The 21,866-nt window shown below is 48.9% G+C and overlaps 2 protein-coding genes across 5 annotated transcripts in view; one reads left to right on the top strand and one right to left on the bottom strand.

The window, feature by feature from the left end:
* Positions 1-572: 572 nt before the first annotated feature.
* Positions 573-15,069, bottom strand: LOC310853026 (C-type lectin domain family 4 member F-like). Its single transcript, XM_083757186.1, has 7 exons — positions 14,972-15,069; positions 11,443-11,550; positions 7,669-7,776; positions 5,971-6,069; positions 4,612-4,763; positions 3,258-3,370; positions 573-1,182 (listed from the first exon to the last, which is right to left on the bottom strand). The coding sequence occupies exons 1-7, from the start codon at positions 15,018-15,020 to the stop codon at positions 1,044-1,046; spliced, it is 768 nt and encodes a 255-aa protein (XP_083613312.1). The 5' UTR covers positions 15,021-15,069; the 3' UTR covers positions 573-1,043.
* LOC310853021 (CD209 antigen-like protein C) overlaps positions 13,454-21,866 on the top strand; it is a 94,683-nt gene continuing 86,270 nt past the window's right edge. For 2 of the 4 annotated variants that reach the window (XM_083757170.1, XM_083757171.1), the window contains exons 1-3: positions 16,867-17,056; positions 18,186-18,356; positions 20,316-20,423. In XM_083757170.1, the coding sequence (XP_083613296.1) occupies positions 18,188-18,356; positions 20,316-20,423 (277 nt within the window). In that variant the 5' untranslated portion in view covers positions 16,867-17,056; positions 18,186-18,187. Of the gene's footprint in view, positions 13,836-16,866; positions 17,057-18,185; positions 18,357-20,315; positions 20,424-21,866 lie in introns of those variants that run through there. The other 2 variants (XM_083757172.1, XM_083757169.1) reach the window with 2 other exon arrangements.

Here is a 21,866-nt window from a genome sequence, read left to right as displayed (position 1 = left end):
AAGAGCAACAACAGCATTAAAAGAGAAAAACAAAGTAAAGAAAAGAAAAGAAAAGAAAAAGGTAAAAAGAAAAGAAAGAACAGAGTACAATTACCTCATATCACACACAATTACAAACACTTGACCTCCATCCAACCCGGTTTAGATCAAAAACTCTTAAGGTTTTTCTACAGTTATACGCTGCCAATACTATGGTCTGTATGTTGCAGGTATTAAATTCCATCCACTGTTACTTTGGTAATTCCCAAATTAACTTCAATATAACTTAAAAATGTCTTTTAAAGATAGCTACTTATTTCCTTCACATCTGAGGGGAGGGTGTTCCACAGGCGGGTGCCACTACCGAGAAGGCCCTCTGTCTTGTTCCCTGTAACCTCACTTCTCGCAATGAGGGAACCGCCAGAAGGCCCTCGGTGCTGGATTTCAGTGTCCGGGTTGGATGATGGGGGTGGAGATGCTCCTTCAGGTATGCAGGAGCGAGGCCGTTTAGGGGGGCAATAAGGTAGCAGGTGGGTGCGGGAGCTGTAAATCAGACTTTGCAAAGCTGGTCTCCCTGGATCAAGTTTGTTGAATTAATCAAGCTAAATAGCTTTATTTGGGTTCTGGATAAATTGTTGCTGTATTGAATTCTGTTGCGTTATTGTCTTCCTTCGTGGGCTGTGCAAAGCGCTCTTCTGAATAATCCTTTTTATGGGGTAGGGGGCTCAGTGGGCACTAAAAGTTTGGGACTTTGGTACAAAGGCAACTCTCAAATTGATTGCTCGACCTGCTTTTTCCGTCTGGCAAAAGTCCATCAAAGGCAGCCTTGCCTCCTCCAGGCCTTTAAAATTCTGACATGCGGATTGGGGGAAAGGAAGAGGGTGGAGGGTTTTCCTGCAGTGTTCCTATAGATTAAGAAAATCCGGCAGTCATGGGGCTAGGCCTCTCCTGGAGTGACAGCTGCTTATGAGCTTCTGGAGACCTTTGGCTGTCCTCCGCTGGATCCAGAACACTGGGTTCGGTGGCCCCTTAGTCCTGTCCTGGAAATGCAGTGGGGCATCTGCTCAGGAGAAGACCTTCTTACAGAACCATTTATAGTTGTATGTGCAGCTGACGTCGTTCCAGTGCGTTGTGAAGTGAACACAGTCTTCCTCGTGTTGTGGTGCTCCATGCCAGTTGTCTGGTTGTCCTTGTCCCCAAAAACTGGAAAAGAAGGCGAGAGGTTGTGATTATATAGCTGGCATGCATATATATATATATATATATATATGCTTTCGTATATATATATATATATATGGACGCGGGTGGCGCTGTGGGTTAAACCACAGAGCCTAGGAGTTGCCGATCAGAAGGTCGGTGGTTCAAATCCCCGCGACGGGGTGAGCTCCCGTTGCTCGGTCCCTGCTCCTGCCAACCTAGCAGTTCGAAAGCACGTCAAAGTGCAAGTAGATAAATAGGTACTGCCCCGGCAGGGAGGTAAACGGCGTTTCCGTGCACTGCTCTGGTTCGCCAGAAGCGGCTTAGTCATGCTGGCCACATGACCCGGAAGCTGTACACCAGTAAAGCGAGATGAGTGCCACAACCCCAGAGTCGTCCGCGACTGGACCTAACGGTCAGGGGTCCCTTTACCTTTATGTATGCAGGGCAACAGATTCCTTGTTGGCCTCCATCTGTCTCGAGAGACAACGGAGTGCACTGTTACAATATGAGAGCAATGCAGCTGCAAACTGGCAGCAGCATGGTGTTTACATCACATGATGTGACTAGCTGTGGGAAAGAATATTCTCACAGCTTTGTGAAGAGTGTAATATGAAACCTTCCTGTTGCGTATGTAAAGGAAGTTTGAGTCACTTGCTTGAAGAAGTCTGAACTGATCGGACATGTTTTCTGTAGTGCTGCAAAGTCAGAAATAAAGAGATGTAAATAGACTTTACTGACTATCTCCTTTCCCTGCTGGGATGCAAGGAGGGAGGGGGTGTGCATTTCCCACTCTGGGAGATGTCGCCTATCAAGATCTACCCTGGACTTGCGGGGAAGCCAGCCAGGCAGATCTCCGGGAACCGACGAGGGGGGCCAGCCTCTCCCGAGGGGGCTTGTTTTACAACATGCACTTCTGCGGGTGAAGTCAAACCGCTATGTTAGCAGCACCAAAGTGACCCCCCAGGATGCAAGCCTGGAGGTCCTGGGCTGCCCAGACAACAAGACCCCTCTCTCAGCCTCATTGATGGGGTCCAAAGGAAAGCAAAGCAATGCTTTTGGCACCCGCTTGGCTGTAGCATTTGCTGGAAGAAGGCATGCAAGGTGTCAGCCAACTGTCTTAGGGACTCCACTCTGGAATTGTGTAGAGTTTACTCCTTGGCCTTTTCTTCTCTGGAAGATGTCCCGCAAGGCACCAGAAGTTTAGAATCAGAGTTTTCTTTCTCTTAGATGGGCTGCCTTCCCAGGTGTTTGAGCCCTATCTGCCCCTCTCCTCCCTCTAAAGCAGGGGTCAGCAAACTTTTTGAGCAGTCCACTGTCCCTCAGACCTTGTGGGGGGCCGAACTATATTTGAAAAAAAATAATGAACGAATTCCTATGCCCCACAAATAATCCAGAGATGCATTTTAAATAAAAGCACACATTCTGTTCATGTAAAAACACCAGGCAGGCCCCACAAATAACCCAGAGATGCATTTTAAATAAAAGGACACATTCTACCCATGTAAAATTATGCTGATTCACGGACCATCCGCGGGCTGGATTTAGAAGGCAATTGGGCCGGATCTGGCCCCCGGGCCTTAGTTTGCCTACCCATGCTCTACAGCATGTGCAGAAATCGCCTTTTTGACAGTTGGACCCACTATTAGTCACGTCCACTCAATTCTCAGAGCCTGTCTTTGCAAGTCCGTAACTCACTGAGGGCTTGAGACCCATCAGCTCCCCTCTATTTGTTTAGCCGGCCAGTCGAAGACATTCCTGGGGTGTGGCTGCTGTCACATGCTAACAGATTCTAGGAGCCACAGGTGAGAGCTGAGTGCGACCAAAGGTGGTCAAACTATCCCAGGAGAAGGAGCATGATGGGTTCCTATTAGTCAGGGTCCCTATTACTCAAAGATCCCTATTCTTTCCTGATTTTGGTTTGTTTTAGGAAATCACAGAGTAGCACTTTTCCAGGGGTCTCCTGGGACGGAGGCGAGGACTATATGAAAAAGTCTGTTTTGTAGGGGCACCTGAAATGAAAGAATACAGAAAGCCACACACTGTGTTTTCTTTTTTTTTAAAGAGCTGATCAGACCCACCTAAGCTTTTTGTTGTACTTTGTGCCGTCCACCCAGGTCCAAACGCCTTCTGTATTTTGGTCAGAGAGTCCTATCCAAAAGTGCTGATTTCTGGCTTCCCTGACAAGGTATTCCTGCAAAACAGTTACAAACCACAGTGGTCCAGGGTTGCAGAGAGAGAGAGAGAGAGAGAGAGAGAGAGAGAGAGAGAGAGAGAACGAACTAGGCTCAGGGACAGGATACCATTCTCAAATCCTGGCTCAGCAGCAAATGGCCTTTGGATTTGCAGCTGGACTGCTTGATCCTGCGCACATTTACTCAGAAGTAAGCCCCACCCAGTTCCCAGAGGCAGGCTGGGACTTCAGGAATCAGCGAGTTGTGCAAAGGACCCTCAACTCTAGGAATGCCAACTGACCAAGAAAACAAACCCTGGTGTCTCTAGCAGCTGCTTAATGTGTAGAGAGCAGCAGCAATTGCTTTTCCCAGGAAGGGGACTGGCCTGGTAATATTGGCAGGCTAAGTTGCTGGCAAAGGCGCAGGAGCAGAGGCCAGCAAAGAAGGTGGCAGTGCTGTCTTGAGGCGGCTGCTTGGGCCAGGAAAATGTTTCGGGGTAGCCCAGGTGTTGGTGTTTTTGTTAGCTGAGCAGGTAAATCCAGGTGTTTTGAAGTGTGTGTGCAGGGCTGTCTTAAGCATATGTGGCTCCGGGGTGCAAAGATCCACTCAGCATCTCCCCCAGGTTGCCCAGTCCCAGGTACGCAGGAGGGCGGAGCCGGCTGGCCGCCTCAGCGTCTTGCTGGCTTGGTTGTCCCTGAACTCATGGCGCAGAGCCACCCGCAGCAGAAGAGCCCACTGTAGCGCTCTGACCGACAGACGGGCTCTTCCCTGGACTCAACTCTCGGATCCCGGACTCTCAGCCTGGTGCCCGGGTGCCCCATGTCAGCATCTCCACTCGGCCAAGCTGATAAAGCTCATCTTCCTCCGGCCGAGTCCTTCGGAATCACCTCTGTCAAATAATTAACGACCTGAGCCTTTGATGAGGCCTCAGGCACATTCCTGTTCAGCAGAGTTTCCAGCAAAGGGAAGTGATGAGATTTATGGTTACATCGCTATGCTTTATTTCTTACTGCACAGACAGCAAAGAAAAATACACCCTCTCTCTATGAAAGCAGAGAGCAACTGGAACAAAGGAACAAAGGAACAGGAAACCAGTAAACATCACATCCGTCTCCTGCCTCCGTGAGACTTCCAACAGTGTGGAAAGTCTCTGGAATGTAAACAGAGCCTTGTGACTCTAAGCAGGTGCTCAGTGGCAAACAGAAACTAACACCCCACACCCTAGCGCCTATGGGTAAGACGGCCCTGTGTGTGTGCTCACCATCTCTTCCTTTGATGTGATGGAGACCAGGTGTGCCCCTTGGGCTCTACAGGTGTCCTCAGCTTCCTGCCAGGGCTTTGCCTTTTGGGAAAGGAAATAGACGCTGCCGTTGCAAAACTTCCAGCCTGTGGAGAGGAATGCCAGGAGTTCCCCTTTGGGAGAAAAAAAGGGAGTGGATCTCAGGAACCCTGAACTGCAGGAAAGGCTGATTGGAGGGGCTGGATCTGAGCATCGTCTGTTCGAGGATGTAGCATGGCTGTCTCAAAAAAGGGAAGGGATGTGTGCTAGAGAAGGGATGGGGGCTCAAGCATGGTGTGTGTGCATAAATATTATTTATGTATTGCATTTATAGCCAACTCCCCCCCCCATTCAGTTCAAGAAGGAGCTTGTCATGCAGAGGTGTGAAAAACCACAGTTCTTGAACATTCTTACTTGTTCATTACATGTACAAGGTGTGACCGGAAAGTTTGGTGAATGGTCACGGAAATCGGACAGTGAGAAATATTTGAACATACATACCTTAACGGTAAAGGGTAAAGGGACCCCTGACCATTAGGTCCAGTCGTGGCCGACTCTCGGGTTGCAGCGCTCATCTCGCTTTATTGGCCGAGGGAGCCGGCGTACAGCTTCCGGGTCATGTGGCCAGCATGACTAAGCCGCATCTAGTGAGCCAGAGCAGCGCATGGAAACGCAGTTTACCTTCCCACCAGAGGGGTACCTATTTATCTACTTGCACTTTGATGTCTTTTAAATATAAGATAGCTGCTTATTTCCTTGACATCTGATGGGAGGGCGTTCCACAGGGCGGACGCCACTACCAAGAAGGCCCTCTGTCTGGTTCCCTGTAACCTCATTTCTCACAATGAGGGAACCGCCAGAAGGCCCTCGGAGCTGGACCTCAGTGTCGGGGCAGAATGATGGGGATGGAGATGCTCCTTCAGGTATACTGAACCGAGGCCATTTAGGGCTTTAAAGGTCAGTGCCAACCTATTGAATTGTGCTCGGAAATGTACTGGTTACAAGAAGGAGATTTTCAACAGAGGAACAGACTCCCTTGGGAGGTGGTTGCCCCAGGTCTGGCCAGGAGGATCGCCATAACTCAAGTTGGGGTGGGGACTTGGTTTTGCCCCTGCAACTTTAACTGGATAGTGATATGCAGAAATCATGTGGCAAAGTCCTTTAATTGAATAAGAACCAACATTGCCACCTCCTAATATGTTTCAATTACAGGAGCAGTAGGCGTTTAAGAAGTTGGCAACGCTTATGTCCAGAACCGGAGATGGTCTGGGATGCTGACTCCCCTTGAAGGAAAGGTGGGATTGGAAGAGGTCTTCGTCACTGATTTTGACCCCTACTTACTGTGACGATTCTGGATAGCGGTTTTTGACGCACTGACGTTCCCCAGGGTGGTTTGGATCTTGTAGAAAGCCTCAGAGATGTTTTGGAGCAGCTGAACACCTGGAAGTGTCAGACCAAAGTGAGCTCTCCTGGTATGTCCCACAGAAGAACTTACGGTCTGCAAATAAAAATACCCTGAAGATCCCAGGCCACAGAGAGGTTAGGCTGGCCTCAACTAGAGCCAGGGCTTTCTCGGCCGCGGCTCCAATCTGGTGGAACGCTCTGTCACAAGAGACTAGGGCCCTGCGGGACCTGACATCTTTCCGCAGGGCCTGCAAGACAGAGTTGTTCCACCAGGCCTTTGCTCAGGGCGCAGCCTGACCCCCTCCTCTGGCAATCTGCACAGAATTTTGCTTAATGGTTGCCATCAATTTGATTTTAATTAATTTTTATAATGAAATGTTTTTAGAATGTTGGATTATTTTGATTGTTGTTAGCCGCCCTGAGCCCAGCTTCGGCTGGGGAGGGCGGGAAAAAAATTAAATTTATTATTATTATTTATTATTGTGAAATGGGAGACTAGGAGAAAAGTGTCAGGAGCTTGTCCTACACTTGAGTAGGACCCTGGCAGAGACACCTGCCCGACTGGCATGTTCTCTCCCTCCTGGTCGATTGTTCGGGAGCCTCAAAAGCTTTCTTCAGCCCGAACATCACAGCGACCGATGCCAACAGACATCGGCACCTAAGGGATCCTCAGAGTTTGTGCAGCTTGCGTAACAGACCTCAGCAACTCAGCATTTTGGCTAATCTACTTTATTTGCATATAAACACACACGGAACACTGCAACATGGCTCCCTCTCTCTCTAGCATCAGACAGCAAAGAGAAAAAGAACAAAGGACAATAGTCCCACTTCACAGAACACAGTAACACAAACATCCTGTCTCCGTCACTTCCCACTCTGTGGAGTCAAAACATACACCGTCATGTGATAGACAACAATCCCATGACTGCAATCACGGAGCAGGAATTTTAACAAAAAGTAACGTTTCATAAACTTCTCCCTGGCTAAGAGAATCACTAAGATGCGGTGATTGGGGCAGCTGCACCTGTTGAGTTTCTGTTTAAAGGCACAGGGTACTCTCATCAGAGAAACAGGTGTTCCCTATCCCTGAAGGAGGTACTGTATTTTTTGCTCTATAAGACACACTTTTTCTCTCCTAAAAAGTAAGGGGAAATGTGTGTGCATCTTATGGAGTGAATGCAGGCTGCGCAGCTATCACAGAAGCCAGAACAGCAACAGGGGTTGCTGCTTTCACTGCGCAGCGATCCCTCTTGCTATTCTGGCTTCTGAGATTCAGAATATTTTTTTTCTTGTTTTCCTCCTCCAAAAACTAGGTGCGTCTTGTGGTCTGGTGTGTCTTATAGAGCGAAAAATACGGTATTTAAAATCTGCCAGTTGCTGGAAACTACAGGAGAGGAGAGAGAGTGTGTGTAGCCTATTATCGCAGCCTCAGTTTCCCAGCTGTAAAAAGGGCACAACAATAACCTACCGTACTTTCCTAGCTTGGCTGTGAGAACAAACACTTTTCATTATGTAAATTAAATGATGAAGAGCACAAATCATCTGGAGGAAAGGAAGGGAAACGATTTAAAATAGGAACCCTTCCCATCCTCACATACTCTGAGGGTTTCCTCATTTCAGGGTTTTGCAACTTACTCTCAGATGCTTCCGCTGATGAAAGAGAGATATTGCTCAGAAACAGGGAGGTTCTGATCTTCTCCATCGCTCCTTCGATTTCCTGGAGTTTCTTCTCCTTCTGGGAATCTACAAACCATATGAACATAATAAGAGCATGCTGGATGGAGCCAATGGCCGACCTGTGGGAAACCCACAACCAGGATTCGAACACAAGAGCAGCACTCCCCCTTCTTGTGGTTTGTCTAATATTATTAGACAATTATTTGTCTAATAATCCTTTTTAAAACACATCCAAATTGGTGGCCATCACTCTTTCCTGTGGCAGGGAGTCCCACAGGTTATCTGTGCGCTGCATGAAGAAGGACTTTCTTTTACCTGCCCTGACATGGCAGGCATGCAGGATTAACTTCCAAATAAAAGTGCCAGCGAAGGCAAGAAGTGTGAAGGGGGCGTGCAAAGTAGGAAATCCAAAAATCTGAAAATGCTGAACAGATTTCAGAGTTTGTAGTTTTGCTCAGAACTCCCTGCTACCCCTTTTCTTTTTAACAGGGTCAGAACTTTTTTTTTGTTCTCCTCCCAACTGCAGCGGAGGCACAAACGGAACTGCGTCAGCCCACAATCCACTTGAGTATCCTTGCCTCTCCTACCTGCCCTGCCAAATTCTAGATTTTGTAAGCTCCACGGGGCAGGGACCTATCATTCATGTTCTCCTGCAAATTCCCATGTACTTCTAGGGCAGGCATAGGCAAACTTTGGCCCTCCAGATGTTTGGGACTACAATTCCCATCATCCCTAGCTAACAGGACCGGTGATCAGGAATGATGGGAATTGTAGTCCCAAACACCTGGAGGGCCAGAGTTTGCCTTTGCCTGATCTAGGGAGCCTTGCAGTATCTTCTGGGATGTTACAGCCCATCCTTGAGCATTTCTCTTGAATACCAATGGCACTTTGGCCCTTCCAAGATTTTGTTCTGCTGGTCTTCCTGGCAATGGGGCTGGTGGCATTTTCTGCAGGCCAGCCAACTCTTCCCTATTTAGATCAAATCCCTTCCTTCCCCACCATCGCTTTTCAAGGCTAATTTCCCTCCCACTTGGAAAAACCTCACCTTTGCTCTGGTTCTCTCATTTTTGCGGGGTATTTTCAGGGGTGGGCAGTGACCATCATTTAGCTTTTAACTGTCGTAAACAAAATCTGCCCTTATTCCCTTATGGGGGACACAAGAGCCCTTATAGAGACCTTTGTAGGTTCTCCATCGGTAGGAGACAATAACAGAGGCCAACCAGAGAAAGCCCTAAACGGCCTCGGTCCAGTATACCTGAAGGAGCGTCTCCACCTCCATCTTTCTGCCCAGACACTGAAGTCCAGCGCCAAGGGCCTTCTGGCGGTTCCCTCACTGCGAGAAGCCAAGTTACAGGGAGCCAGGCAGAGGGGCTTCTTGATGGTGGTACCCGCCCTGTGGAACGCCCTCCCACCAGATGTCAAAGAGAACAACAACTACCAGACTTTTAGAAGACATCTGAAGGCAGCCCTGTTTAGGGAAGCTTTTAATTTTTGTCGGACTATTGTATTTTAATATTTTGTTGGAAGCTGCCCAGAGTGGCTGGGGAAACCCAGCCAGATGGGCAGGGTATAAATAAATTATTATTATTATTATTATTATTAGTACTATTTTTAGAAGCAAAGCAGTTCGTAAGCCTGATCTTTATTGAACTGTTGCAACAGGGTGCTCCCCTCACATGCAGGAAAGGAGGAGGAACACCGAACCAAGGTGTGCCTGCCTTTATATAGACATTTTTAATTCCTTGCCCTGGAGCTCAAGACATACTCCATACATCATACATACATCACAGAAGGGGTGTAGCTCAAGACCACCCTCCCAATATATCATCCATTTCAGTCCGGTTTCCGTCCTGGTTTTGGGACCGAGGCGGCTCTGGTTGCCCTCACAGATGATCTCCCTAGACAACTGGATCGAGGCGGGTCAGGACTGCTGATCCTTTTAGATTTGTCAGCAGCCTTTGACATGGTCGATTATGATCTTCTGGACCACCACCTCGCAGATGTGGGGATACAGGGCATAGCCCATAACTCTTTTATCTCAGGTCAGGGACAGAGGGTGGCACTAGGGAGGGAAATGTCGTCGCGCCACTCCTTGGTGTGTGGAGTGCCGCAGGGCGCAATTCTCTCTCCGATGCTTTTTAACATCTTTATGTGCCCCCTTGCCCAGATTATCTGGAGCTTTGGGCTGGGCTGTCACCAACATGCTGATGACACTCAGCTCTATCTGCTGATGGATGGCCACACCGACTCGGCCCCGGACACACTGACCAGATGCTTGGAAGCTGTGGCTGGATGGTTTCGTGGGAGCCGATTGAAATTAAATCCTTCGAAGACAGAGGTCCTATGGCTGGGTCGGGATGGCATGGGGATGAGGGACCAACTCCCTTCTCTTGCAGGGGCCCAATTAGTGCCATTGCCTTCCGTTAAGAGTTTGGGTGTAATCCTTGACGCCTCCCTTTCCGTGGAGGCGCAGGTTACAGCAACAGCCAAGGCAACATTTTTCCACCTTCGCCGCATCAAGCAGTTGGTCCCTTACCTTTCCCACCCCGACCTGGCCACAGTGATCCATGTGACGGTCATCTCCAGGCTTGACTACTGTAATTCGCTCTACGCGGGGCTGCCCTTGAAACTGTCCCACAAACTCCAGCGGGTGCAGAATGCTGCAGCGAGGCTCCTCACGGAGTCTCTGCCATGGGAGCATATTCACCCAGTGCTTTTCAAACTGGACTGGCTCCCGGTGGAGTACAGGGTCAGATTTAAGGTTCTGCTTTTGACCTTTAAAGCCCTTCACGGCCTAGGACCCTCGTACCTCCGGGACCGCCTCGCCTGGTATGCCCCACGGAGAGCCTCAAGGTCCATAAATAGCAACACCCTAGAGGTCCCGGGCCCTAAGGAAGTTAGATTAGCCTCAACCAGAGCCAGGGCCTTTTCAACACTGGCTCCGGCCTGGTGGAACACTCTGCCTCATGAGACCAGGGCCCTGCAGGATCTGATTTCTTTCCGCAGGGCCTGTAAGACAGAGTTGTTCCGCCTGGCCTTTGGCTTGGAGCCAATTCGATTCCCTCCCTCCCTCCCTTTCTTTCTTTTTTCCTTTCCTTCTTTTCCTGCGATGAGGCTACATTTTAATATTTTAATGTTTCCATATTTTAATGTTGTATTTAAATTTTGTTTTTAAGTTGTAATCATTCAATTTGTTTTTATTATTGCTTGTAAGCCGCTCTGAGTCCGGCCGTGGCTGGGGAGGGCGGGGTATAAATAAAAATTATTATTATCATTATATCGTACCTACATCACAGAAAGGGCGGTCTACAACAGAAATCTGAGTGCATTGTTTATCTCCTGTCTGGCAGGTTATCTGATAATGCCTTATTAGATGGTAGTCTGGCCATTCCTTTGAGATGGTGATTACCCAACCCCTGAGACAATGGGAAGGTTCCCTCATCCCCTCCCTCCTTGCAGAGAAAACATTTGGTCAGTTTGGGAGTCAAAATAGTTTCAGGGCGGTCTTCCTGTGCTGCTCCAGACATGTGGTCCACACATCTATGCACGTGCTTGGTTGGTACATTTAAAAGACCATAAATTTTTTATTACATAATGGAAGCCTGTGTGTGATCGCCCGAAGCAGCAAAATGGTTGCGTCGTTCTGCACATCCTCAGAGGCACTCTCACCACCCATTGGGACCTGGACAGATGTAATTGAGATCAAAATAGGAAACGTGTAGTTGTACTTACAGAGAAGGGCCATTGCAATGAGGGAGGTGGCCAGCAGTAGCAGCAGCAGAGTGAGGAGCGTCACGATGATGGTGGTGGAGATGTCTCTCTTGCGAGATGGAGAAGAAGCTGAAGGAGGCAGAGGATGGTGGGAAAGATTAAAATTTCATCCCCCCCACCCTGCTTTCTCTTAAACATGAGGCTCCACGGGACTACGACCCCCTCAGGCAGGTAAGGTTTCTTCCTGCCCTCCATCAGCAGGTCTCAGGCAGGGCAGGTTAGAACCATACCATTAAAAACAAGCAAAGCAGTTTACATAAAACTCGATGGAAAAAAACCTGAGGGGCTGAGTAGCACTGAGTGGTGCCCCAGTGAAGAATAGGGATTGGGGCGGGGAGAGAAATCCATGTATGGTCTTGCTGAGATTCCTCCATTGCAGGAGGTTGGACTAGACGACTCTCAGGGTCCAACTCTACAATAATAATAATATAATAATAATTTATTATTTATACCCCGCCCATCTGGCTGGGTTTCCCCAGCCACTCTGGGTGGCTTCCAACAAAATATTAAAATACCGTAATGCATCAAAGATTAAAAGCTTCCCTGAACAGGGCTGCCTTCAGATGTCTTCTAAAAGTCTGGTAGGTGTGGTTCTCTTTGACATGTGGTGGGAGGGTGTTCCACAAGGCAGGTGCCACCACCAAGAAGGCCCTCTGCCTGGTTCCCTGTAACTTGGCTTCTCGCAATGAGGGAACCGCCAGAAGGTCCTCGGCGCTGGACCTCAAAGTCTGGGTAGAACGATGGGGGTGGAGATGCTCCTTCAGGTATACTGGACTGAGGCTGTTTCGGGCTTTAAAGGTCAGCACCAACACTTTGAATTCAGCCCGGAAACGTACTGGGAGCCAATGTAGGTCTTTCAAGACTGGTCTCAGCAGCCGCTCCTCATCATCAGTCTAGCTGCCGCATTCTGGATTAATTGCTGTTTCCAGGTCACCTTCAAAGGTAGCCCCACGTAGAGCACATTGCAGTAGTCCAAGCGGGAGATAACCAGAGCATGCACCACTCTGGCGAGACAGTCCATGGCCAGGGAGAGTCTCATCCTGCGTACCAGATGGAGCTGGGAGACAGCTGCCCGGACACAGAATGGATCTGCACCTCCATGGACAGCTGTGAGTCCAAAATGACTCCCAGGCTGCGCACCTGGTCCTTCAGGGGCACAGTTACCCCATTCAGGACCAGAGAGTCCTCCATACCTACCCACCTCCTGTCCCCCAGAAACAGTACTTCTGTCTTGTCAGGGTTCAACCTCAATCTGTTAGCTGCCATCCATCCACCGACTGCCTCCAGGCCCTCATAATTCTATGATACTATGATTCTAGTTCACATTTAAAGCCAATTTACCCCCCCCCCATCTAATTCACATTTCCCAAAACAATATGAGAAGTGAAAGGAGGGAAGAGTGTTCTTGGGCTCAGATCCTGCTTGCATGTTTCCCACGGGCAGCTGCTTGACTGCTGTGAGGACAGGATGCTAGGCTGAGGGGGGGGGAACCCCCCCTTGGGCCTGATCCTGCAGGGCTCTCCTTATGTGCTCTTATGAGATGTGTTTGAGATGGAGTTGCTCTGGTCCATTGTGGGATTGCACTTCACTCTGCTTTTAGGTTCATACGCTATGCAAATCGGCAGTCTATAAGTATATATTTTTGAACAGAAACAAATAATAAATTCCCCACTAAAAAAGAAAGGAAAATACCCCGCTCTGGTGCCTTTGCAAAACACAATGCAAAGGAATACAGTGGGATAAAGAAACACAGCTCACACAACTATGCAGTCAATTATATAGAACTTCCCAAAGACAAAAAAATGTCAAAAATATAACATAATATAAATGTCTTATTTTTTATATTTTGTCTCTAGCCCATTTGCAGGTGTGTTCTGCAGTGTGTCTCGCTTGATGCCTGGTTTGGGTGGGGTACAAGAGTTGGTGTGGGAATCAGGCGGGAGGGATGTTTCTTAAGAGCTTATTTATTTTCATCTGTGAAACTCTGCAAGCTCTGCAGTTTCACAAGAGCTTTATTGCAGATGTTGAGTTCCGCCCCATCGTTTCCGGCCATCTTTTCAGAGGAGGATGAGAGTCCAGCAACTGCATCCAGCAGGAGGACCGTAGGTGTGTGTTTGTTCCTCCACCTCACCCCCAGCCTCATATTATGGATTAAATTCAACCTTCACACAACAGGAAGCCACTGTGGACTCTGGGGCACTGATAAGCAGAGAGGAAGCAGGATGTCGACAAGCCCATTCTTGCAAAAGATGCCTTGCACCAGACTTCGCATTGGGCTCCGGCAATTGACCTTACGACTCCTTACGTTCCTATCACCGGACCCAGGACTGGCTCTCAGGATTGCGTTGCCACAGGTAAGAACAATTGCTCAGGTAAGGCAATTGTCCTCCACAAGGAAAGCCACTCCCCTCAAATTTACCAGATGGATGGCCTGATCCAGCAGGGTCTTCTGATATTCTGGTGCCTGGGGAATTTCAAACACTGCAAGGGGCAAAGAGGAGCAGACAGACCTCCTCCCCAATATCCCCTACTTTGATATTCACTTTGGACAAAGGTGCATTACAATTCCAGCTGGATCAGGCCAGAGGGCTCCCATTCATCCTGGTCTCACGATGCCCCAAAGGGACCTGGGTGCAACAGCAACACTCCCCAGAAACTGGTGCTATTCAGAAGCACTACTGCACCCCAGAGCGCAGTGATAACATAGCCATTGCAGACCCTCCAAATTTCTGATTTGATCCCAGAATGCCCTGCTTTTCCCTAAAAAAAGGTAAAGGGACCCCTGAGCATAAGGTCCAGTTGTGTCCAACTCTGGGGTTGCAGCGCTCATCTCGCTTTATTGGCCGAGGGAGCTGGCGTACAGCTTCTGGGTCATGTGGCCAGCATGACTTCTGGCAAACCAGAGCAGCGCACGGAAACACCGTTTACCTTCCCGCTGGAGCGGTACCTATTTATCTAGTTGCACTTGACATACTTTCGAACTGCTAGGTTGGCAGGAGCAGGGATTGAGCAACGGGAGCTCACCCTGTCGTGGGGATTCGAACCGCCGACCTTCTGACCGGCAAGTCCTAGGCTCTGTGGTTTAACCCACAGCACCACCCGCGTCCCCTAGGACGTCCCTATTTTCCTCGGAGAAATGTTGGAGGGCATGGAATAGGATGTCCCCAAGGATTCCCTCCCAGCTGGAAGTCGCTGGAACTGAGTTCTGGCACCTCTCAGATGGGCACCATTGCCATTCAAAGAGAATGACAGAGGTGTCCATGAGTTCCAGCCCCGTTTCCCTTAGAAAAATAGCAATGAATGTCCTTATTTTCACTGGAGAAACGCTGGAGGGCATGCAATTGTGGTTAGAAGCCATTGATAGCCTTCTTCTCCATGAAACTATCTAATCCGCTGCTGTAATGCCTTTGCTCCCCCAACGAAGCCCCGATTCAAAATGTGAGACATTTCTTAAAAGGGAAGGGAGCCTGCCATTAAAGTGTGCCCTTACCACCGACTTCAAACTTCGTTGTATTTGCATAGATGATCTCTTGCGCCATCCTTCTCTCGATGCCACCAGCCTTGCCTGTTCTTCTCTAGCTGTTCCCTCTAAGACAAACGCCTTTCTATTATGCCTTTCGTTCCAGCGTCCTGCTCAGCTGTCCCGGCTGCCACGCCCCCTGGCAGCCAAACCCACTTGGGGGCGGGGTTTAGCTGCTCAAATGTGGCCACGGTAGCACTGCCCTCTCATTCTGCTGCTGGTTTTGTTGTATCACGCACACACCCTCCCTTTAGTTCATTGCTATGTTTTTGACCTTCCCATGGACCTGCAGTTGGTCGCCTTGGTTGTCCAAGGGGCCTGGTAGGAATTGGCAAATTGGCACTGGCCACTTGGTTTTTCGCCTAAAAGGTAAAGGGACCCCTGACCATTAGGTCCAGCCGTGGCCGACTCTGGGGTTGCGGCGCTCATCTCTCTTTACTGGCCGAGGGAGCCGGCGTACAGCTTCCGGGTCATGTGGCCAGCAGGACTAAGCCGCTTCTGGCGAACCAGAGCAGCGCACGGAAACGCCGTTTACCTTCCCGCCGGAGCGGTACCTATTTATCTACTTGCACTTTGATGTGCTTTCGAACTGCTAGGTTGGCAGGAGCAGGGACCGAGCAACGGGAGCTCACCCCGTCACAGGGTTTCGAACTGCCGACCTTCTGATCGGCAAGACCTAGGCTCTGTGGTTTAACCCACAGCACCACCCGTGTCCTGGTTTTTAGCCTACCTTGTAGCAAATCGTCACAACTTTTTGGGTATTGGCGGTTAGAAATTGGAATATGTTTGTGTATTGGAGGACAGGATGTGGCCATCCCCTGCCCCTCCACTTTTTGGGTATTCCGTTAAAGGAATCCGGTGGTTTGTGGATCCTGTCCAACGCCCTTGTTGTATTTGCATCAACAGGCTCCTTCTACTGGTGGTTAACCCTTGATAGACTCACCCCTTCCTGAGGGTATGGAGTCAAGCTCTGTTGTTTTATCCAATGCCTAAGCCAATAGCACTCACATGCTGTAATCAATAAAGTTGTGGCATTTTTTTAGCCTATTAACCTAATATACTGCCTCCTTGTGTCTTTCTTATCCTCAAGTGGGTGGCGGGTCCTCGAGTCACAACTGTCATGCTGCCAGAGAGAGGCTTGTGGGCTTTGTGGTTAAAAACACAGTGACTTTGCAACTTTGCCGTATTGTTTTTAATATTCGGTTGGAAGCCGCCCAGAGTGGCTGTGGAAACCCAGCCAGATGGGCAGGGCATAAATCATCATCATCATCATCATCATCATCATCATCATCATCATCATCATTATCATTCTGGGATTTCCCTTGCCAGCTATGCTCACTTGGCACAAGGCTGGAAGTAGCATTCAGGGACACCCGGCTTACTAGCAGTGTGTGTGAAAAGGATCTAGGGGGTCTTAGAATCATAGAATCATAGAGTTGGAAGAGACCACAAGGGCCATCGAGTCCAACCCCCTGCCAAGCAGGAAACACCATCAGAGCACTCCTGACATATGGTTGTCAAGCCTCTGCTTAAAGACCTCCAAAGAAGGAGACTCCACCACACTCCTTGGCAGCAAATTCCACTGTCGAACAGCTCTTACTGTCAGGAAGTTCTTCCTAATGTTTAGGTAGAATCTTCTTTCTGGTGGACCACAAGCTGAACACAAGTCGGAGGGTCACAGCTGGGGTCAGAAAGTTGATGAGGAGTTTCCTGGTACCTTCACCTACTTAGATGCCAAAGACTGCTGCCTCACAGGCGCAGCGCCATCACAATCTGCCTTACCTTTCAGCCACAGGTGTGCTTGTGATGGTGAATGGTGGCAGGGCAGGGCAGGCAGCCAATCAGCAAGCGGCTTGTGTCACAGGGCTGCTGCTTGCACCATCTTGGGAGGACAAAGGAAGCGAGTAGAAGGCCGTGGGAGGGAGGCAAAAGAATCCATGGGAAACATAGAGCAGAAATAGCGTAGGGTTCAAGAGAATCAGACTCAAAGAAGAGCAAGGGAAATCCTTGACAGATAATCTGGAAGGGAATCCTAAAGTGAACCACAAGCAGAAGGTACAGTAGTTGCCTCGACACTCCAGCAGATTATCCAATGTTGGGAAGATCTTCTTATGCCAGGGTTGCCATCCGTCCAGAATTTTCCGGACATAGCCGGAATACCGTAGTCGGAAGCAATGTCCGGGCAAAGAATTGCAAAAAAAATGTCCGGGAAAATCTGATCATATGGCAACCTATGTCGCTAGTGTTGTTTTCGGCTATTTTCCTCTAAAAATAGCTCAGAAACCTCTCTCTTTTTTAGGGTGGTGGTGTCAATTTTGCCCCAAAAGCTCAACAACCTTTGTGTACGGATGTGCACTTTTTGAAAAATGGCAACCCTAATTTAGGCAATCCCTGATTTTTTTTAACCTCAGCTCTCCATTACTGGAGGGACGCGAGTGGTGCTGTGGTGTAAACCACTGAGCCTAGGGCTTGCCGATTGAAAGGTCGGCAGTTCGAATCCCCGCGACGGGGTGAGCTCCCATTGCTCAATCCCTGCTCCTGCCAACCTAGCAGTTCGAAAGCACGTCAAAGTGCAAGTGGATAAATAGGTACCGCTCTGGCGGGAAGGTAAACGGCGTTTCCATGCGCTGCTCTGGTTGGCCAGGAGTGGCTTAGTCATGCTGGCCACATGACCCGGAAGCTGTCTGCAGACAAATGCTGGCTCCCTCGGCCCATAGAGCGAGATGAGCGCCGCAACCCCAGAGTCCGCCACTGGACCTGACGGTCAGAGGCACCTTTACCTTTACCCCATTCCTGGAGCTTAAACTGTTCCCTTTCCGCAGTGGATGTCATTATTTGAGAACTTAAAAGAACAGTTAAAATCTGTTAGGCAACTGCCCCTCCTTTCCCACCTTCTCCAGATGATTCTGAGCCCCCCGCCCTAAGATTTGCCTCCTTTGAGACCCCCGTGGTCTCCATTGCATCACGACAGATTTGTCTGAATTTGAAATGCAGTATCATCCATGAATCGCAGGTGTGACTGCCTGTCGCTCAGCTACCACCAAATGCTAGGGGGTCCCTCTGCCTATTGGGTCCTGAGTGCAGCACCCAAATCCCTGAATAGGCAAAAGGCAGGGGGCCTGATGATGAACTTGCCCCTCAATTTGTTGCCTTCATGGGTCTTTCTTCCTTCTTGTCACTGCAGCCATGGCCCCCAAGAAACCACCAGCACCAGCAAAGGCGGCGGCGGCACCGGCACCACCATCAGCACCAGAACATGCTGGCATGACTCCGCAACGTCTAAAGATGATATGGATGTGCATTGGTGGGACAGTATTGGTCTTCGGTACCATAGCTGCAGTGATGGGCTATCTCTGTAAGTTCAACTCTGTCTGCTGACACACACCTTCCCCAAACTGCTCCTGAACAAACTGTGCCGCTTGGTTTCTCCTGCTGAAGGACAGAGGGTTGAACAAGGTGCCCTTGCGCAGTGAACAGGGGAGGAGGGCTGGGCACAGCTAAGATGCGTCTGTTGGCACCCTGCACCTGGCGGCAGGCTTGTTGAAGGGGCCCTTAGCATGTACAGACACTCCAAGCACCCTTGTTTTCCAGGGCTGGATCTACGCTGAACTTTTAAACGTTATTAGAACGATATTAGATACTTTGCTCTAAAACATCACAGGACATACTGGTACAGTCATACCTCGGGTTGAAGTAGCTCCGCGGTGACCCAGAAGTAATGGAGCGCGTTACTTCCGGGTTTCGACGCTTGCGCATGCGCAGACTCTCAAAATGACGTCATGTGCATGCGCGAAAGTGGTGAAACGTGACCCGCGCACGCGCAGATGCACAGTCGCGTCTTACATTTACTTCAGGATGCGAACAGGGCTCCGGAACGGATCCCGTTCGTATCCAGAGGCACCACTGTACATTAAATAATATCCCTTACCTGTTTTTTGTTGGGAACAATGCAGTTTGCCTATTGCCTGGTTCCTGGTTGCTCTACAGAAACCTCTGGCATCAAATTTTAATAACACATTGTTAACATTACAAGCAACACGTAATGTGTCCATCTATGTTATGAAAAGCATTCCTTAATTCTTCCTATTTTTATAAACCTTGAGTGTATATCAATCACGGGGACAATCACAGATTTACAGAAGCCGTCCCGATTTCTGATTTGATCCTGGAATGTCCCATTTTCCCTTTGGACGTCTTTATTTTCATTGGAGAAATGTTGGAGGGTGTGCCTTTTTGTGACCCAGCCAAGCAGATAAGTAACTATACAGCCTTCCATCAGCTTTAGCTGGTGGCCCAGCTACGCCCCCATCTGGACAGGGATAGCCTAACTACTGTTGTCTAAGCTCTGGTAACCTCAAGGTTAGATTACAGTGGTACCTCGGGTTAAGAACTTAATTTGTTCCGGAGGTCTGTTCTTAACCTGAACTGTTCTTAACCTGAGGTACCACTTTAGCTAATGGGGCCTTCCGCTGCTGCCATGCCACCACCACACGATTTCTGTTGTCATCCTGAAGCAAAGTTCTTAACTTGAGGTACTATTTCTGGGTTAGCGGAGTCTGTAACCTGAAGCGTCTGTAACCTGAGGTACCACTGTACTGCAATGCGTTATATGTCAGGCTGCCTCTGAAGACAGTTCAGAAACTTCAGCTGGTGCAGAATTTTGTGGCCAGGTTGCTCACCAGAGCAAGATGGTTTGAACATATTACACCGATCCTGGTCCGACTGCACTGACTACCGATTAGGTTCTGGGCCCAATTCAAAGGGCTGGTTTTGACCTATAACGCCTTAAATGGCTCAGGACCACAATACCTCAAGGACCGCCTCTTTCCATATGAACCTACCTGGACCCTGAGATCATCTTCTGAGGCCCTCATTTGTGTGCCTCCTCCTCAAGAGATACAGAGGCTGGCAACATGAAAACGGGGCCTTCTCTGCAGTGGCCCCGTCTATGGAATGCTCTCCCCAGGGAAGTTCACCTGGACTCTCCTTCCTTGGAGGTTTTTAAGCAGAGGTTGGATAGCCATCTGTCATAGATGCTTTAGCTGAGATTCCTGCAATGCAGGGGGTTGGACTAGATGGCCATTGGGGTCCCTTCCAACTCTATGGTTCTGTGATCTCAGGCTGGGTAGCTGGTAGAGGGCTTTGCAGGAGTCTCTGAAGAGCTACTACCTGTTGAGAAGACAGTCCAAGGCTTGGTGGAACACGGCTCAACCTCTGAATATGGCAGTTTCATGTGCTTATTATGGGGTTATTGAGGGGGCAGTTGTTTGGCAGCTGGAAATCTGAGTTCCCGTCCTTGTCTTAATACCTTTAGATAGCAGTATGCTAGCGGAACCACCCCATCACCTCGAACCGTCGTTGAACAGACTCAGAAGCTCAATGGCCGCTTCGTACAGACGCCCTAAGCTCAATTACGGAAATGGTAAGTGGGATAGGAATAACTGTTTATTTCCAATTCCGGTTTTGAAATGCGGGGCGCGGCACAGTTTCCATAGCTCTGAGGACTGAAAAAAAAAGGCGGAAATCTCCTGAAGATTGTTGTTATTTAGTCGTTTAGTCGTGTCCGACTCTTTGTGACCCTCTGGACCAGAGCACGCCAGGCACTCCTGTCTTCCACTGCCTCCCGCAGTTTGGTCAGACTCATGTTGGTAGCTTTGAGAACACTGTCCCACCATCTCGTCCTCTGTCGTCCCCTTCTCCTTGGGCCCTCCATCTTTCCCAACATCAGGGTCTTCTCCAGGGAGCCTTCTCTTCTCATGAGGTGGCCAAAGTCTTGGAGCCTCAGCTTCAGGATCTGTCCTTCCAGTGAGCACTCAGGGCTGATTTCCTTCAGAATGGAGAGGTTTGATCTTCTTACAGTCCATGGGACTCTCAAGAGTCTCCTCCAGCACCAGAATTCAAAAGCATCCATTCTTCGGTGGTCAGCCTTCTTTATGGTCCAGCTCTCACTTCCATACATCACTACTGGGAAAACCAGAGCTTTAACTATACGGGCCTTTGTTGGCAACTCATGAAGATACAGATGTGGAATTTTGGCTAGTCTTTATAGGAAGTTTGTGGGTTCTGTGTATATAGCAATACCCACCATAATATCAAATCATGATAGGATGTTCCCAGGGCTCCCCTCCCAGCTGGAAGTCACTAGAACTGAGTTCCGGCACCTCTCAGGTGGGCACCATTGCCATTCTAAGAGAACGAGGGGAAAGTTGATGGTGAGTTCCGGTAACCCTTTTCCTAGAAAAATAGAACTTATTCTTATTATTTAGATATAGACCCTGCCCAAATTCCTCCAAAGGAGATCAGAGCAGCGAACATGCCAGCACTAATATTTATTGACAATGCTAGCACAACTGAAACTTCTTAATAACAGTTTAAAACAACCTTCTAAGGAAGGAATGTTGCATTTGATTACATCCCACAATTGTAACATAGTTATCCTGGAAAAGGTTTCTTTGCTGATATCCATTTCCCCAAATATTTAACCCCCCCTGTTTTAATTCTCGTAATATTCTCAAGTCTTTCTTTTGCCTGTGAGTCTAGATTTTTAACTATCATTCCCCCCTTCCCCTTATTTATATAGAATCCTGCTAAGTTGCCAAATTTTGTTATTGTTTCTATTGTCCTTGGGACACTTTCTATCATGTTTTGCAACGTCAACACAACGTTGTCCACAAGGCTTTGACTTCGGACTCTCTCAGCCCAACCTTAATTCCTGTTATTTCATCATTTCCCCATATTTATCTACTTAACACTTCCAATGTTCGGATTAACAACAGTGGAGACAGGGGGCATCCCTGCCTTGTCCTCATTATTGGGATTTCAGTTGGGGGGGGGGAGGGAATTTCCGAAAGGCAGCACTTTAGAT

The sequence above is a fragment of the Podarcis gaigeae genome (assembly GCF_964106915.1).
Source record: "Podarcis gaigeae genome assembly, chromosome: 9".
Classification (NCBI taxonomy): Eukaryota; Metazoa; Chordata; class Lepidosauria; order Squamata; family Lacertidae; genus Podarcis; species Podarcis gaigeae.
Note: the sequence above shows the minus strand (reverse complement) of the source record. Positions and strands in the feature narration are given on the sequence as shown.

Coding starts and splice junctions, on each gene's coding strand:
- LOC310853026 (XM_083757186.1), bottom strand. CDS start 15,020: ATGGCGCAAGAGATCATCTATGCAAATACAACGAAGTTTGAAGTCGGT. Junction 11,551..14,971: donor AACGAAGTTTGAAGTCGGTG/GTAAGGGCACAC, acceptor TGCCTCCTTCAG/CTTCTTCTCCATCTCGCAAG. Junction 1,183..3,257: donor AAGTACAACAAAAAGCTTAG/GTGGGTCTGATC, acceptor CTTCTTTTCCAG/TTTTTGGGGACAAGGACAAC.